Genomic DNA, 18,226 nt, shown 5'->3' with positions numbered 1-18,226 from the left:
GGGGGGGGGGGGAATCACATTCACATCCAAAATCACTCAGGGAAAAGACTGAGATGCTTAAAATGCCTTCCGTCTTGAGCTACCACTGAAACGCCAGAAGAAAAATAGTTGATGAACTGCCAAACGAACTGGAATAAGTTGGAGATGTAGGAGAGTTTTAAAAAAAGAAAGGCTAAAATGGGCTGACACTCTTGCTAAAAAGATACAGCAGCAAAGGACAACAGTGTGTGCGAGAACATACAAAATGCTGCAGTTAAACTTACAAGTGCAATGAGGGGCACCGTGGATCTCCCCCAAAAAGTATAACCTGTAACTTCAGCTTCCTAGTCGCCACCCCCCCCCCCCCCTCTGGAGCTCTGCTGTGGGCTTTAAGAGCATGGGAGTCTGCCGTTTAGGTGCATTTACTCAATGCCAGGGCCTATCCAGACAAAGCCTTTCGATGACTTTTTAAAAAGCCATCTTTGGAGTTGATTTTTTTGTTGTTGTTGTTTTTTAAGATTTTATTTACTTATCTGACAGAGAAAGAGATCACAAGTAGGCAGAGAGGCAGGCAGAGAAGATGGGGGAAGCAGGCTCCCTGATGAGCAGAGATCCTGATGCGGGGCTGGATCCCAGGACCCTGAGATCATGACCGGAGCCAGAAGGCAGGCAGAGGCTTTAACCCACTGAGCCAGCAGGAGCCCCTGGATTTGTAAATTGGGTAGGAAGCAGAGAGGAGGGGGCTCTCGAAGTAAATTAGGTATTATTTATCAACTTTCCAGATCTTTCCACACACGCAGGGAGGATTATCTGCTGTGGATGGGGGCGGGGGAAAAAGCACCGGAGCCATCATCCCAGGTCTTCCCCAGCTCCCATACAATGTCTGCCCCAAGGAATAATCACTTGTACCTGGGGGCACAGTGGTTCTGTGCTTTACTGAGATGACCACAATGTACAAAGAGAGTAAAAGGACTCCGCTTACTACACGGTACCACTGAGGTCTTCATTGTGTTAGACATTGTGTTAGACAACTGTAAGCAAATAACGTTGGCCTGAAAATCTTTATTAGCAAGTCAAAGATGATGGCCCTCCTTGGGTGAACTGACTGCTCTTTATGTTCTTTATAATCATCATTATTTACACTCCCGAAAGGCTTTGCCTGCTGCTCCAACAAATTCTGGAAAGAAATAACATGACAACTTCAGCAAGTCTCCTAGAAGAAGGAAAGTGAAAAAAAGAAGTTTGGAGAGAAAACCGTGGATCATTCTGGGCCATGTCAGCGCTGGGGCTGGGATGGCGTCACTGAATTCGAGCGCGGAGCAGAATCCCGAGAGAGAGCAAAGAAGACCGCCTCCGAGCTTCAGATGTTCCCCAAAGTCAGATGGACCCTCCCTGCCTCCCAGGGCTTTCCAGCTTACCAAGGCCAAGAGAGAGAACCCGTTTTAACAGCATCATTAGAGTTCTGACTTAGCACAAGGACAAAACAGTGTGTTTCTCACCTAGACAAGAACGCAGTTGTAACATGAAGCTTTGCAAGTCCGTATCTGCAGCAGAAGTTTCTGCAGGACTAACTGATGGTATGAAGACGGGAGTTTGGGGGGTGGGGGAGGGGCAGCCAGTGGATTGAAACAAGTAATCCCCAATCTCTTCAACCGGGAGACTTGGCCCGTGGCTCCGATATGCCCAGAGCCCAGACTCTGGAACAATCAGGCGAGCCAAATGTGTTCCCTATTTAAAGGAGGTTTCCTTTCACTCTGTCAGCCACCTTTCAGATTCCAGCTAAGTTTAAACCACAATGGTTTGGAATCCTAACAGTAGTTTTGACGATTACGATACAGAATGAGTATTTGAAAACATTTTTAAAGACACAGGACGCTGAATCATGCACGAACATCTCCCAGTCGCTACCGCCCGCCCCCCCGACAAAGAAGTTCATTATTAAATCCAGAACCTTCCCTGGCACCCCCACACTGTGGGGAAAAAAAGTGATAAACCATCCTGGCATTTACACAGAAACCTGATCTCTGCCACTCAAGGATGTTACTGCCACTCAAGGATGTTACCACCGCTGGGGATTACTTTCATGCATCTTTAAAATTCTTGCAGATTAAGAGTTCTGTCAGGGTGTCAATACCAATATTACTTAACAGAACTCGCCTTTAATTAAAAGTTTTATCTCCAGTTTCCAATGCTAAAGCAAAAAGCTACTCGGCCCCAACACTGCTGGGTCGAGAAGGACAAGAAATTGCTCCCCGTGTGTTTTCATGTGGTTGTCACTTTTTGCAGCTAGGAAGTGAACTTCTTTCAGATCAAAGCAAAAATTATTTGCTCCCAGGAAGACTGCTCATTATAGCCTTAAGTCCTTTTTTGGAATGAGGGTGCGGTATATGTAAGTCAATACATAAAATAAACACACCTCCCAAAAAAGGGAGAACCAACTAGGGAGTCCAACCAACCAAAAAGGCTGCAGGGTTGGCAAGGTTAAAACCGAGCTAAAATCAGGCTCAAGGAGACCACCAAACCCCTCCAGCCCCGTTCCTAAATAAAGGCCCAGGAATGGCTCTGCAGGGGACCCCACCCAAATTTCAGGCTTTTCAAACTGTTGAGAAACCAAGTCTACTATTCATTTGGCACCTTTCAAGGGCAGCTGGCCTTTGCCACTTGGAATCATCCAGATGAAAAGGAGTCACGTGGCAAGTGCAGGGGACCAAGTTTTGTGGTGTCGTGACCAATGCAACTCCAGCAAGACAACGCAACTAAAGCCCGTGAAACCCAAGCAGGGCCAATTTCACCGGGACTCCAGGCCGTGGCTCCTTATGTAAGGCCTTCCACTCCCGTTGGCTCTTTTATCCTCCAACATCAAGACATTATTACGAGCCGAAAATAGAACACATGGAGCTTTCATGCTCTGGGCAGCCCAAGAATGGAAAAGGGGGCAATTTGGGTAAAACCAATAAACATTCAAGTTCTACCACATCTCTAAAGGGACATCTTGACTAAAGAACTAAAAAGGAAGGAAAAGAGGTTTATCCAAAAGTATTCTCTTATACACCAAAAAGTAATGCTTCTTAGCAGTGCTGTGATATCACCTCGTCCTCATATGCCAGGGTGGGAGTTTCAGGGGATTGGGGGGCGGGGGTGGAATCCAGCATCTGAACAATCCAGAAGTGTGGCCAGTGTAGAGAGCAGCCTGCATTTTCCCCTTAAGTTAGGAAGAAAAAGTGAGTCTTGGTGAAAAGGGAAGTGCTGAGCACCTGCATTATTTTCACTTTTTTTTTTTTTTAAAGATTTATTATATTTGAGAGACAGAAAGAGAGTACACACGGGGGAACAGGGGCGGAGGGGGAGAGAGAATCCCAAGCAGACTCCCTGAGCGCAGAGCCCCCACATGGAGCTGGATCCCAGGACCCTGAGATCACGAACTGAGCCAAAACTAAGCATCAGATGCTGACCTGACTGAGCCACCTAGGCGCCCCTTATTTTCATTTCTACCTTCTTCCTCAGACACTCAGACATGCTATATAATCAGCAAAGAAGATAACCCAGAAACACTATATTCCCTCTTCAACCTTGAGGCCAGACACAGAAGGACAGCCACAAAGACCGTGGACTTAGAAGAATAACAGAATCTAGGTAACAGTTTATAAAGCACTTCCCCATGGACTCTGCTCCTCCAAAATGACCTTGACAGTAAAGGTGTAATTCTCCCCCATTTTACAGATGGAGAAACAGAAACTTGGGTCAAGTGATCTATCCAAGGCCATCTGCTCTTTTCCCATTGTTTTTGCAGTCCTGCTGTCAACCCAACTACAAATTCTTTGAGGACAAGGATGATAACCTTTTCCCTAACACCTAACCCGGGCTAGAGCACGGCAACCAGAATGTGTCAGCTGTATGTAACTGAACGGTCTGCCAAGCTGGGCCCCAAAGGGGCCTCTGTCACCATGCAACAACCACCTCCAAACAAGGCTGAGATTCCACATCCTCTTTTTTTTTTTTTTTTAAGATTTTATTTATTTATTTGACAGATATCACAAGTAGGTAGAAAAGCAGGCAGAGAGAGAGGGGGAAGCAGGCTCCCACCAAGCAGAGAGCCCAACTTGAGGCTCGATTCCAGGACCCTGAGATCATGATCTGAGCTGAAAGCAGAGGCTTAACCCATGGTCACCCCAGATTCCACGTCCTCTTGATGCGTGTCAATCCTCACAATAAAGCATTTCATGAACAGGAAACATGTTCACCCTTTAGACTACTGTCCTAAAACAGCGCGCTGGGTTCTTAGAGCAATTTTGTTTTACAAAGTGATGTCACCTATCTGATTTATCTCATCCGGTTGGAATGCCCTGAGAGAGGACCAGGAAAGAAAACAGAAACTTAAATAAAACCCAACTTCTTCACTACTTGTTACAAAGGCCTGTAGTAGCGTTTAAAAGCCTACAAAGGAACAAAGCCGTCAGCTTCATATGCACTACCTAGAGGGCTACAGGTGAGCACAGCCTTTCTCCAAGAGAGAACAACGTGGTCACAAGGTTCTCAGTGTAAACAGGGGGCACTGCTGGGGCGCCTGGGTGGCTCCGTGGGTCCGGCGCCCAACTCTTGATGGCGGCTCAGGTTTTGATCTCAGGGTCATGAGTTCAAGCCTTGCACTGGGCTCTGTGCTGGGCGTGCAGCCTACTGAAACAAACAACAAACAACAAAACAAACAAACAAACAAACAGGCACTGCTGAGCCGGTAACTCCACTTTGAGGAATCTGGAGTGAAGTGAAGACATGGAGATGAAGTCTACCAGGTACATCATTTTACACAACAGGCCGCAAACCAAAAAGGCCATCAAGAACGGGCAGGTCGGGTAAACTGTGCAGAGATCAACCGATGCCCCGCAGCCATGAAAAATAGTTGTGCACTGTCGTATTTTGATTGAGATAAGATATAAATGCAAAGAGCACAGAACAGAACATCACTTGGGGAGCATGCGCCCAGACACGTCAAACCACACACACACACACACACACACACACACACACCCCTCTCCACAAGTGCAGGAATGCCCGGTGTGCAACTGTAAGGGTTCTTAACACTTGCAGTCCTCCGATTTGAAAGATTTCTTATGAAGCAAAAAAGCTGTTTTCAAAAGGGGACAAAGTGGGGGCACCGGGGGGGAGCTCAGTCCTTAAACGTCTCCCTTCGGCTCAGGTCATGATCCTGGAGTCCTGGGATCCAGGCCTGCATTGGGGGGTCCCCGCTCAGTGGGAAGCCTGCTTCTCCCTCTCCCCCTGCTTGAGCCTGCACGCGCACTCACTCTTGCACTCCTTCTCTGCCTTGCCGTCTCTATGTCAAATAAATAAAATCTTAAAAAAAAAAAAATTGGACAAATGCTATTGGCATATAGGTACAGGCTTACAAGTGGATTTTGTTTTCCCGTGAAAATGAAATCCGTGACTGCCGCTCTCAATGGGTAAGACAGAATCCACCTGGAAGGAGGCAGGATCTCTGAGAAATGTGTGCAAAAACAGTAACAGAAAGCCTTCTGCTCTATCGGGGGCTGGATTTCATGCCCTGGCTGTCACTGACCAAATGTGTGACCTCAGGCAGGTCGCTCAATGGCACCAGGCAGGTCGCTCAATGGCACCAGACACCTCTGTTTTCTCAGCTAGGAGATTTTCTGCTTAGTTATGCTTATCTCTTTCTGCTAGACCCATACCAATTCCCTCCCACAACTAGGTAGTATCAGACATACTCCAAAAGCTTCACCTCAACAAATATTTCCTCAGCTGCCAACTGACATTAGACCTGGCCCCTCCTCTTGGAGGGTTAATAGGGTCAGACACAGACAAACATGAATTCCAGTGTCCAGAGGTAGGTGTTAAGGAGTCAGACCGACAAAGAAAAGGGGCTTAGTCCTGCCTGACTGGAGGATGGGGCTGGCAGGCTGTCCAGCAAGGCCTCAGAAGGGCCAGGCGGGCTCCTCGGGCAACCCACATGAGGAACCAGGAAGTGCAAAGGCCAAGGGGCCAAGTGAGTTCTGATAAACAAGTGACAGGACAGGCTGGGGGGGGGGGGGCAAAAAGGTCTTCTCATGATGTGCTGAGGACACACTGGGTTCGGATTTATCCTGAAAGCCACAGGGAACCAATGAAGGATCATGATCGGATTTTCAATTTCAAGGATTACTGCTCCAAGATCCGGTTTAAACATCTGGGTGAAACCTCTTCGTGCAGGGATTCGGGGCCACGCTCATCCCTACCATCAAACCTGCCTCCGGTCCACCACCCGGACGTGCCCAGGAGTCAGGTGCAAGATGAAACAGTGCTTCAACAACAGGAGTGGGGCTCGGAAGAGAGGACTTGGAAATGGACGTCTTCTAAGGCTGCTTATTTGGTTTCTTAATAGGCAAAGTAGAGAATTCATTTGACTCGTTTATTTCTGAGTTAGTCAGGAAGGCTGCCGCCAGGCCAGATGTGTCCAGGTTGGTGATTTCCAACCGTGTAATGATACCTTGACCATTTGTGCGGGCGTATGCAATTTACAAAGTGCTTTCACATCAAAAATTTCATTGGCTCTCCCGGTAACCAGCCCAGGAGGGGCACGGAACCAGTTTTCCAGATGAGGAAGCAGCTCAGTGGGGTTCCGTGGCCTGCAGTAACACAGGACCCAACCTTGAACTCAGCTCTTATTCCCAATCCTGTCCATTACCACAGAGGTGCTCTATCTATTCACAGCGAGCCTCTGAATGAAATCTGGGGAACGCATTACGGAAGCCCACGTCCTAGTAGGAAGGCATATGAGCGAAGAACCAAACACTCCAGGTTTTAATCACGTCTATACCCGACCTCTGCCTCACAGAATGGGCATCCATTCAGTTGCCCTCCTTCTGCAAACCTATGGAAGGAATAAATGCAAGAAACACATGCTCAGTCTTAATCCCTGCTCATTTCCTCCGGGCATCTGTTTCGGCCCCCACAGGCACCAAGCACTTTAACAGGTGGCAGCAACAAGAACCAAGAGATAACCATTGCAGATCAAGCCGAAACCAAAATTGTGCTTAGGAAATAACAAGGAAAAAAACCACCCGAATTTTTTAAAAAAGGGAAAAAACAAAAAAAAAAAAAATACAAAAGAAACACAAGGCACCAAAAGGTCTCCCACACTCTCCTGGATCATTCATTCACAGCGAAACAGAGGGTCTCCTGATGGAAGACACACACACACACACACACCACCCCTCTCACTGCCACACACCCCCAGTAAGAGTACTGGAAAAGACCTCCTTGCTTCCACTGGACAAAACAGGTGTGTGAGGGGAGAGCTGTTTTGGGAGGAAAAAGGGGGCAAAACTATGGCTATTGTGTTAACCTTCTAGGATTCCGGGTAACTAAACCCTGCTGGTGATGACTTTTCAAGGCACACTGGCCTTCCTCTTCATGGGTGGTGGAGCTTGACAGACTTACAAAATTAGAACTTAACATCCAATTTAGGCCTCTCAGAACTTCCATCAGTAGGCTTCCCCGTTCTAACCCCCTCATACGTTCTATGAATATATGAGTAATTATGTATACTGTTCCCATTACTCATGCGGCTTCATTAGCATATCTGGGCAGCCTCTGTTTACCACAAGGCCTGGACCCTGGTGAGGACCAAGGGCAAATGATTTCCCCAGCGCCCCACAGCCCCCAAAGCAGCGAAGTCAGGGGCAACAATACAAGAGAAAAAAAAAAAAAAAGTATCCAGTCGATCTGTCACGCCCCTGCGACGAAAGCAGGTTCTTGGAAGCCTGGAGAAGCTTACGCGCCAGCCGGGCCTCAGGTACCACCGAGAGGACAGTGGGGGACACGTACAAAAACACAGAGCACAAACCAGCCAGTCCCAAGGGGTCCTGGGATCTCAGCTCTTTTTCCAATGAGAACTCAAGGAGACAGCCAGCTGGGGATAAGGGGGTAGCTCCACCAACTGGTGTTGAAAAAAACAACAAACACAAACACGCACTTGAGACCGATGTACTCCTCCTGTTCCAGGGCGCTGATGAACTGCCTGAACTTCCCCAACTTTCTCAGGCATAAAACCCCTCCAGTGCCTGCCCAGAGCCCCAGGTAGGGCCTTCCCTCCCTCTCTGTGGGGCTTCAGTGATCATTCATTTTACGTCCCTTTCATCTGGATGGAAAAGGAGGAAAGAGAAACGTAGCCTTTAACTCTCTGGCCAGCGTCTCTCTGCCTTAGTTTTCTCTTCTGTAAAATGGACTCAAAAGCCTCTTTTTCGGGTGTGAGCTCACTGTGGAAACAGATGTGGGCGGCGACTTCCGAACTGACTGGGCCTGGTCTTCATGATGCCTTCAGCAGGAGTGGGTGTTGTGCGGCCCAACTGCGGAGTTTTCTACCATCCAAGCTCCTCTGGCACATTTCTTCCAACTTCAAAGAGAACCCCGGGAGAGAAGGGCAGAGTTTCCACAAGATTAGCAAAATCTGTTGCGAAAACAGTGTGGAAGTGGAAAGAAAGCCAGACAGACACCCGAGAGGCTTAGGTGGGACCTGACCTGTGGGACAGGATCTACATCCGTAAAACACAGACCCTTTCTGACCCCAGACGTCCTCAGAGAACAAGAGATACAAGCCACGCGCAAGCAGAAATGGGAACAGCAAGTGCCGGAAGCAGGCAGGTTTCCCTGACCAGGAGCCAAGGGGTATCCAGCCTGTACCACCACGGCCTAGAAGGGTTAGCTCTGCTGTTAGTGACTGTACTCTGGATTGGCAATCAGTGAAAACCCTCTTATTAAAAAGGGTGAGGCTGGGGCACCTGGGTGTCTGTCTTCTGCTCAAGTCATGATCCCGAGGTCCTGGGATGCAGCCCCCCACATCGGGCTCCCTGCTCGGCAAGGAGTCTGCTTTTCCCTCTCCCTTTCTGCTCCCTCTTGCATGGACTGTGTGCTCTAATAAAATCTTTTTTAAAAAAAATTTTTTTTAAGATTTTATTTATTTATTGGACACAGAGAGAGAGATCACAAGTAGGCAGAGAGGCGGGCAGAGAGAGAGGGAGAAGCAGGCTCCCCACTGAGCAGAGAGACCGATGTGGGGCTCGATCCCAGGATCCTGAGATCATGACCTGAGCCGAAGGCAGAGGCTTAACCCACTGAGCCACCAGGCACCCCCAAAATTTTTAAAAATAAATAAAAGGCATGAGGCTGGCAGAAGGTATGGTGTTAACTGAAGGCCCAAGAAAGATTTTAAAAGGAGAAGAAAAATCTCACTCAAGATGGTCTGCAAGAAAAGCACAGGAATTAACAGCGATACCAAAGTCATCGGAGCTCCCTCCTAGAATGAAGGAAGCCTCATGAGGATGAGGCAGGCAGGGAAAAGGCTTTAGGGGCACAAAAGGAACCAGGAGAAGGGGAGACTGAGACCTTGGGGGTGGGGAGTGGAAGAAGGGAGGTAATAGTATCAGAGGTCACCTCCTGGAGATGGAAAAACAAGGAAAGATAAATGGATTCAAACTAAGAAACTGAGATTCAATTGGTGTCCTTGCCATTAACAGGTAGGTTTAAGGATCTGAAAGGGAACAAGTCTTCGGCAGTATCTCCTAGGTGAGACACAGTAATTAAGGTTGCCGGATTACAAGATACAAGCTTCTGAACTCCATATAAACTAGGTGCAAAACCCCTAATCTTTCTGCCCCCTGCCATCCAGGGATTGACACAACTGTGTTTTTGCCTCCGCAGAACTGATCTAAACGAAATCACCTGCGCTACCCGGCAAGCGCTAATAGAGAGTCAGGCGGCTTTCATACCTGGGGATTAAAACTAAATACAATGGAAAGGTTCTAATCAGAGGTGATAGGGGCTAGAAGCTGGTTAGCTCCTGTAAAGCCTGTCGGTAGGAAAAACCTTAAAATCCATGTAGATTTTGACATTCTAACTTAAACACCTAAATGTACTTTTAATAAAAGATGGCTTGAGAATTCCAGTGTTCCACGTTATGCTTTTTTGGTGTGTTTGTTGGGAAGAGAGTCTGGGTGTAAATGAAGTTCGGTTCCCAAAGGGAATCACTTGCCAAACCCATGTATGTACCCGATCCTTGAGATTTTCCCCGAGTCTTTTAAATGGCAGGCCCTTGTCTAATTTAATGTCCTGTTTTGTTTTTTTAGTAATTCACATTTATTAAGTGTTCCCAAAACAGTCAACTTAGAAGTTTTCACAACTCTCAAAAAAAAGGAAAGAAAGAAAAAGAAACCAACTCTCTTTCCACACTTGTTCAAAGGTTTACATAATATTTAACTGTAATTGCAATAATAAGTCTAACTGGAATAACCAGATTTGGAAACAAACAACTGACACTTGGCAAGCCTTCTGTGGGTGGGAGCCAAAGGGGACAGAGGCACACACACCCCAGGGCTACTCACTGACCAGGACCATGCTGCTGGGGGGTATGACAGCCAGGATGTTCTGCAGCCAACGGAGCAAGTAGGTTGGATAGGTAGAAGGCGGTTAGAACAGCGGTTATGTAATCCCGGGGGAGCCTTACAGACAGACCACTAACAGGATTAGAACAATGCAACAGGCGCACCTGGCTGGCTCTGTCCCTGGAGCATGCAACTTCTGGATCTCCAGGTTCCGAGTTTGAGTCCTCCCTTGGGTGTATAAATTACTTAAAAATAAATTCTTGGGGCACCTGGGTGGCACAGTGGATTAAACATCTGACTCTTTGTTTCAGCTCAGGTCATGATCTCAGGGTCGTAAACTCTGATTTCAGCAGGGTTGTCTGCTTAAGATTCTCACTCCCTCTCCCTGTGCCCCCATCAGGCTCGCTGGCTCACGCTCTCAAAAAAATAAAATCTTTAAAACATAAAATACATTCTTTTTTCTTTTTTTTTTAAGATGTTTTATTTATTTATTTGACAGAGATCACAAGCAGGCAGAGAGGCAGGCAGAGAGCAGGAGTGTGGGGGAGGGGAGAGCAGGCTCCCCACCAAGCAGAGAGCCCGATGCGGGGCTCAATCCCAGGACCCCGAGATCCTGACCCGAGCCTAGGGCAGAGACCTAACCCACTGAGCCACCCAGAAGCCCCCAAATACATTCTTTTTAAAAAAGAATAACGCAACAAAAGATCCAAAAAAGAAACCTCTTACACTGCAAAACTTTTTAACCGTTTTAGATAAAAATGCCAGGAACCTGGGTCCTAAGAACATCACGATCAGGGGCAAACCTTAAAAATACTCCAGCTTGGCCTTTACCAAGTGTTTTAACGTACAAGGCTTCATATGACTTGTCTGTGTCATCTCTGAATAGTTCCATTTTAAACATAACAGACACCCGCTAGATACTCCAACAAAAGATTTTCTTTCTGAATGGGAGAAGCTTAAATAACCTTTGGAGCAGAGGTATATATGAACACTGGAGTTATTTCCAAGGCAGTTGGAAGTGAGTCAACAGCCCCCAGCTCAGCAACAGGAACTGACTGGGATGACCTACTTTGAGAAAAGACACAGCCATTATTCCATCTGAATACCAATTAATTCCAGGTGGCTCTGCAGGCCAATGGAAGACACGCAGGTCAGGTATTTGTCTACAAGGAAGGGATCATCGCACAAGTAACAGTAACTCGGACTATTCTGGGCCATAACTTCTTTTTCCTTTTAAATTTATAGGACAGACTTTGGACGCCTGATGTTCTTCCTTCCATAATCTCTCCATACAGTAACAGCCCATCAAGCGCCCCTGCGGTATACACTTAGGCAACAAAGAATGAAGTTCTCCAGAACTAGCAAACAAAGAACATGGCAGGAAGAAGGCCATGCAAATAGCGAAGGAAAGGAAAAACACAGCAATTAAATGACATGTACGGGTTGCTTTTTTTTTCCCCTCAGAACTGTGAAATAACCCAACAGTGAATATTGGGAGGGTGGAGGTGGGGAGCTCATAAATCCTGCCACTGTATTTTGGTGTACTTCTTTTTTCTTTATAATTTTATGTAATTTAATTATAGTAAATCCTGTTTTTGAACCTTGTAAAGTCAACTTTTCCCAGCTCTGCTGAATCACACTGCAACTCCTACATCAGAAAATCAGATACTTAAAGCATGACGGGCTAGTGGTACAAATTCTGCCTGAGCTGTCCTAGAAATCAAACCGGTAATTTGTTTTGGTGCTCGCCACATGATCTTCGTGTGGCCAGAAAAAATAATAATAATAATAATTTCCAACTCAAACGTGCTGTAAAGCTTCAAAAATCAAACCGTTCTGAAGCCCAGATACCATCCTCGTGATTCTCCCCAGGAATAACCCATCCAGTGGAGTAACGGATATGGCAGAAAACATCCATGGAGCAAAGACATGCGACTGTTTTTGTTGTCCAAGTGGATTGGGGCTTTGAAAGCAAATGTTTTCAGTGATTCAAGGTATTAAGGAGTGAGTCGTGCCCAGCACAATTAAGATGGGATTACATTACAATTTGTGTTTCTCAAGGTTGCCACTTAATACGAAATATAACCATCATTTCTCCCAAAGCCTGCCATCAACAATCGCGCCCCCAAACGCTGCTTAGCGGAGGCAATAAACTGAAACTGAGGGGCAAGGCGGCAGCAGCTGGGGCTACCCGAGGCCAACTGGAGGAAGTGTGCCGCCTTCCACCAGCTCGAGGGCTAACCCCCCTTGACACAGAGGATACTGTTTTACATCTCTCCTGCACAGGATCCTTCCAGGTACAAGTGAGGGGCAAAGGCAGGTGTTACCTTTTCCATTCTACAGAAGACTCTGAACAGAGACTCAGACTGCGAGCCTCCTGTCCTACCGTCCGGAACTACGAAGCCCAGGGCACCCCAGTTGTCCACGTGCGCTTCCAAGAACACCTCTCAATGATGAAGTTTTCCCAGCCCCCGCCCCGAATGATAAAGCACAGACCCCGCACAGCGAAGGAGAAGCTCCAACCCCTCCCACGGTGTTACAGGGCTCCCAGAAAGAGCAACAGTTGCTGCTGAACAGGACCGCCCGGAAAGGCATCTCCCCACACCCCCCAAAGGCACCCCAAACACGACTTCGAGTGACAAGCTGGCCAAATCCACAACAGTCCTCCTACAAAGCAAAGCCTTCCCTGCATAAAGTTTCCTTGCTTTCTCAAAAGCACTGCTGAGCGATCCCAGCGACCACCGTAGTCCTGCCACACCGTCAGCAGACCTGGAAACAGAAGAGGCGAGACACATTTCTGCAGAAAGGAGGCGTCTCCTCCCTGCTCCCCACCCCCTAAATGGAACCGGAGCTAGGTCGGCAGCCCTCCATGGGGGACCAAAGGCTCCCAAGCGCTCACCTGCGGGGAAGCGCAGCGTTTCGGGGCGGAAGGCGGAGGCCGATCGCATCCTCCTCCTCCTCGACCTCCTCCCCAGCTGCAGCCCAGCTCTCCGCCGCGGCCCCCGCCTCCGCTCGCTTCCCTCCTCCCCCGGCCGCTCCGCCGCCTGGAACCTCCCGCCCGACTTTTGACGTCACGGAGGAGGAGGAGGAGGTTCCACCCGGGCCCGTCCCTTTGTGACGTCACAATGACAACAGAACGCGGCCCGGAGCGTCCGGGAACCCGGAGCTGCGGGAGGGGGGACGGAGGGAGGAGGGGGAGGCCGGCGCGAGGCGGGGGGAGAACGGGGGGGCGGGGAAGGGGCGCGCTGACGTCTCGCCGGCTTAACCTGTTGCTCTCGAGACTGCGCTGGAGCCGGCGGGCAGGGCCGCGGGGAGCCGTCCGGGCCGCCGCCGCCATGCTCCGCCGTGCGCTCGGCGGGGGGCGCCCGCTGCAGCTGTGCGCCGCGCCGCCCCCACCCGGCACGCCCCCGCCCCCCCGACCGCGCGCCGCGCCGCACCGCCCCCTCCCCTCCCTACCCCGGGGCCCAGCAGGCCGCGCCGCCCCCGCGCCCCACCCACCCGCCGGCGGGCCGGCCCGCGCCGAGCCCGAGCCCGAGCCCGAACCCGAGCCCGAGCCCCGGCAGCCCGGAGCCCGGCGCCGGAGCCCGCAGCCCGCCCCCTACAGGCCACGCGCGCGCGCCCGCCCAGCCCCGGCCCAGCCCGCCGCGACCCCCGCACGCCCTCCACTCCGCTGCCGGCTCGAGCACGTCGGGAACATCGGGAACACCGGCTCCGCTCCGCGCCGCTCCCCCGGCGTCAACTCGTGCTCAGCCTCCCGCGGCCGCCGCCGGCCACGGGCTCGCGGCCGGACGCCCGGACTCGACACAATCCACTGACTGCCAGCAACACAAAAAAATCCCACCCCACACCGCTCTCCAACTTAGCGAGGTCTGGGATGGGGGTCGGGGGGAGGGGTGGGGGCGACGGAGGCGGTTCTTGTCCAAGTTCTACCCCATTTGCTTTGTGGCTGCGCCCGGATCGGACGTGCCCCGGGAAGGCGTCCACGCTCCAAGGCAAGGTTGTCTCCATGCAGTTTCTACAGCCCGAGTTTAAACTAGTCCTTTGCATTCTACCCAGCCCTCTGCAATGCGGATGTATTTTAATTCTTAAATTCTTTAGGGAACAGCTTTTTTAAGTTGAGCTTGATTATTTAACCTTGCATTTCTTTCATAGTTGAAGTTTACGTGCCTAGATTAGAATCAGCCCTCTAAAAGAGGCATTCGGCTTTTTCATTAAATGTATTATTATTTTTTTTTTACAAAAACCACTGCCCCGAAGGTCATCTACCATTACACACATCACGCTGCTCAAAAAGGGAAAATATTAACACCAATTTGTCGACTCGAGTTAAATAAAACTTTCTTATAACGTTGCATTATTCCTAGTGTATGTTCATTTGGGCTTTAAAAAAAAAAAAAGGGCTCTTTGATTTAAAGCATGCAGCTAATCACCGATCACTCGAGTGCATATTTGGTTAATCCTCCGTCCCCCTCTACCCTCCCTCCCCCCAAACTTAAAAAAAAAAAAAAAGCCATACACAAAACAAAAACACTCCCCATGCCAATCAAAACGTAGCTGTACTATGCACAAAACAAATTTAACTATTCCAAGCCATTTAAATCTCTGAATAATCGCCCAATTTCAGAAGCCTAGTTAACAGGGAGAATTTATTTGTAGTCACTTACACATGCATTCACGTAGCTACTTAGAAACATTAGCTATATTGTATGTCTTTTTCCCCTAAAACTGGAAACCATGAATTTTTAAACAAAACCAGTCCCATTATTAAAGTCAATCCCAACAAATGCATTCGCTGTAACATGATTCCCAACTGGTTTACGTTGCGAACCAAATAAGCCAAACGACCATATACATTAAATTTGATGTGCCAGTGCAAGGAACAAGATCGCCATAATCGGACCCTCGATTGCAACTTAAAGGGCTTCCAACACACACGCGTTACACGATTTTACAAATAACATTAATAATAATAACACAAGCTCATTTGCATGCAAAGTGCAATATGGGGCCAAATCCGCCCGAGAATGCAGTTTAGTTACATTACCGCAGCCCCCCAACCCCCTCCCCAAGCACCACCAAAATCCCTAGCCTTTCATCTAAAACTAGATTATGGTTGTGTCATTCGAGGTCAATTTATTCACTTGAGGTATCGCTACACCAATCTGTTTTTTCATCCAAACTAGGCAGACACGACTTTGCCTGAAAAGCCCTCTTTCAGAAAAGAAAGAAACAGCCTTATCGGACGCTGTGTTTAAAAACCCTTCAGCAGCAGAATTATCTATAAACTTGACATTCACAGCCATTGCTTAAAACTGCAAGTCAAAGGATGTGTTGTTAAGAGCACTTACGTATTTCTTCTGAATGATATTCCTCTTGGGTCTTTCCTTGCTCATTCTGAGATCCAAATGCTGATTGCAAAAGGGGACAATTGCTTCATGAATTTAAAGCCGTCAGAAATTTGCAAAAAAATATCCTGGTGGTTTTTATTGTTGTTGGTGGTGGTTGATCTTGTAATCCGACTTTTCTTCCTCTTCCCCCAAAGCCCGATTCGCCTTGAAATAAATCCGAAATTGGGAAGGAAAAAAAAAAAAAAAAAAAGAGCCAAAGACGAACGAAGCAAACAAAAAAAAATTCACTTTAGTAAAACACTCATAATGGAAAATTTCCCCCGAAACACACACACACACACACAAAAAAAAACCGACGCCCTTCACTCCCCCCCTTTTTCCTCCAAAAACTACATCAGCGAAACGTGAAGGTCCTTAGTGTCTGATCTGTAGTTACATCTTGGAAAAGAAAAGGGAAAGATAAATAAAAAATGTTGGAAGTCACGTTTGTGCTGCAGCAGCAGTGCGAGCAGAAGAGTCAACTCCAGCGGCGGCGGCGGCGGCGGCAGCACCACAGCGAGGGCTCGCCGAGTCTCTTTTTTCCAAGCCCCCTAACCAATGAGAGAGAGGCTATCCAGCCCAACTTTAAATGGACTCTGCTTTTATACAAGTTAGGGCTCCTCGGGTAATTCCCCGACGGACGCCAGCCGAAAACTCCCACAGCTGAGCCGCCAGGCGCCCGCCTACTCCGGCGCCGACCGACCCCGGCCCAGTCCAGAGGACCCCCGCAGCCCCGTCGACTAGACACCCGAGAAGCTTCGACCAACCCTTCCCGGGCAAACCCTCAGCCGTCGCTCCCACGCCGAGCCTAGGAGTGGAATTGAGAGAGGCTCCCTAGCCCAATGCATGGCACGCTCGGTCGCTCCACCTCACCCCCTTCCCCAGCTTGCCGCTCACCCCACTACCGCCACACGCCAGCCCCCGCCACTGCCCTCGAGTCTACCTGCAGCCGGGCAGCTGGATACCAGTGCCCCAGGACGCCTGGCCCCGGGGAGAGCCGCCTATTCCCGGGGCACCTTAGAATAGTCCCCTTGATCTTCTGGAAGTTGTAGTCCCCCGACTACAAAATGGCTATGGCCACGGGAGCGGGGAACTACAATTCCCAGCCTGCCCCGCAAGCCTGTCACTCAACTCCCCACCCTCCTCCTCGCCCCCTCCCCCTCACCGGCCCTGCCAACAAACGCTTGGATGTGTCCCGCGTGTGACACTGCTAGAGGCTGGCTCGGGATTGGCCCGCAGAGCGTGTGGTCCGCGAGCGAGGAACTCCCCACGCCGGCCCGCCCCCGCCCCCGGGCCCCGGCCCCCCTCCCCCGGCGGCGCCCCGCCCCCACCCGCGGCGCGAACCGCCTGTGGAATCGAGGAATCGCGCGCGCGCCGGCCCGAGCCGAGCGGCGGGGGAGGGACGCGAGGCTTCTAGGGGGAAGGCCTCGGAGCGTGGCGGCGCGGGGGGCGGTGGCGGCGAGGGGTTGGAGCCCGTCCTAAGGAAAACTGGGCCACGCACCAAGAGGAATCCTCGGTGCGAACTAGTTGATCGGCGGCGCCTGCTGCCTGTGCCGCGCAGCCGGTGTCAGCTCAGGACACCGCCTCGCGTATTCGCACACGGCGTGCTGCGGCCGGGCCCGGGGTAGGCTGAGGTCACCTCGGCCGGCGCCCCGCAGCCGCACGCGCTGGAAGGCCACCTCCTGGCGCGGCACGCGGCCCGCCGGCCGAGCCGGGCGTCGGGGGTGGCCGGGAAGGGCCCCCGGGCCGGCCGCCTCCGGCGAGGGAGAGCCCGCCCGGGACGTCCCGCTCGAGCTGTGCCCTCAGAGCCTGGCGCCGGGGCGAACGAGGCTACCGCGCGGAGGGAGCCGCCCGGCCGTGCAGACGGCAGGGAAGCGTCAGGAACGCCGAGCGCGGGGAACGGGCGCCGCGCGGGCCACGCGGGAGCCGCCTTCTACCTGCCTCTGCCCCCCGATGCGCTTATTCAATAGCTGCCCGGAAGGAAGGAGCAGGGCCCCCGCTCTGTCTCCTCGGGCCTTCGCCTTTTCACAACTTCGTCAAGTCCTACGCAGCCATTGGGCATCGTAAATTTCCTTGCTTTAACTGTGGCGGCGGAGAAGTCATGTTTTAAATTATCGTGGCTCAGGCTCCCCTCCGGGTAAATGAAAAGTGGGGTCACTCACAGGGGCTCGTGCTCGCTGCGCTATGGCTTCCTCTCCTTCCCATCCCGTGGACTCCCCTTACCTTGAACGGAGAACGACTCCTCCTCCTCCGGCTACACAGTCGATTAGGGTGTTATGGGCCCCGGCGTTTCAGGAGGTGACCGTGGTCAAGAAAGGTCTCCGAAACGGGTGGCGAGAGACCTGGATTCAAATCACACCCTAACCCTCACTAAAAGACGGGCCGGTGGCTTTTCCGAGCTTGTCGTTGGCCTCGTTGGCCTCGTCCGCGGATTCGGGGAGACCAGACCTTAACGGGGGGGGGGGGGGGGGG

The 18,226-nt window shown here is 50.5% G+C and overlaps 1 protein-coding gene and 1 long non-coding RNA gene across 5 annotated transcripts in view; one reads left to right on the top strand and one right to left on the bottom strand.

The window, feature by feature from the left end:
- The window catches only part of JARID2 (jumonji and AT-rich interaction domain containing 2), a 256,819-nt gene extending 240,103 nt beyond the window's left edge, over positions 1-16,716 (bottom strand). Inside the window, exons 1-2 of one of the 4 annotated variants that reach the window (XM_059399482.1) lie at positions 16,698-16,716; positions 15,716-15,919 (exon numbers count right to left, since the gene is read on the bottom strand). In XM_059399482.1, coding sequence (XP_059255465.1) covers positions 15,716-15,760 — 45 coding nt within the window. In that variant the 5' untranslated portion in view covers positions 15,761-15,919; positions 16,698-16,716. Of the gene's footprint in view, positions 1-13,266; positions 13,373-15,715; positions 16,289-16,697 lie in introns of those variants that run through there. The other 3 variants (XM_059399481.1, XM_059399483.1, XM_059399488.1) reach the window with 3 other exon arrangements.
- Positions 16,717-17,506: 790 nt separating this feature from the next.
- The window catches only part of LOC132018793 (uncharacterized), a 9,320-nt gene continuing 8,600 nt past the window's right edge, over positions 17,507-18,226 (top strand). Inside the window, exon 1 of the long non-coding RNA XR_009404589.1 lies at positions 17,507-17,891. This is a non-coding gene — a long non-coding RNA (uncharacterized LOC132018793). The remainder of the gene's footprint in view (positions 17,892-18,226) is intronic.

Source organism: Mustela nigripes, chromosome 5 (genome assembly GCF_022355385.1).
Source record: "Mustela nigripes isolate SB6536 chromosome 5, MUSNIG.SB6536, whole genome shotgun sequence".
Lineage (NCBI taxonomy): Eukaryota > Metazoa > Chordata > Mammalia > Carnivora > Mustelidae > Mustela > Mustela nigripes.
The sequence above is the reverse complement of the archived record's forward strand: the minus strand, read 5'-3'. Positions and strand labels throughout refer to the sequence as shown.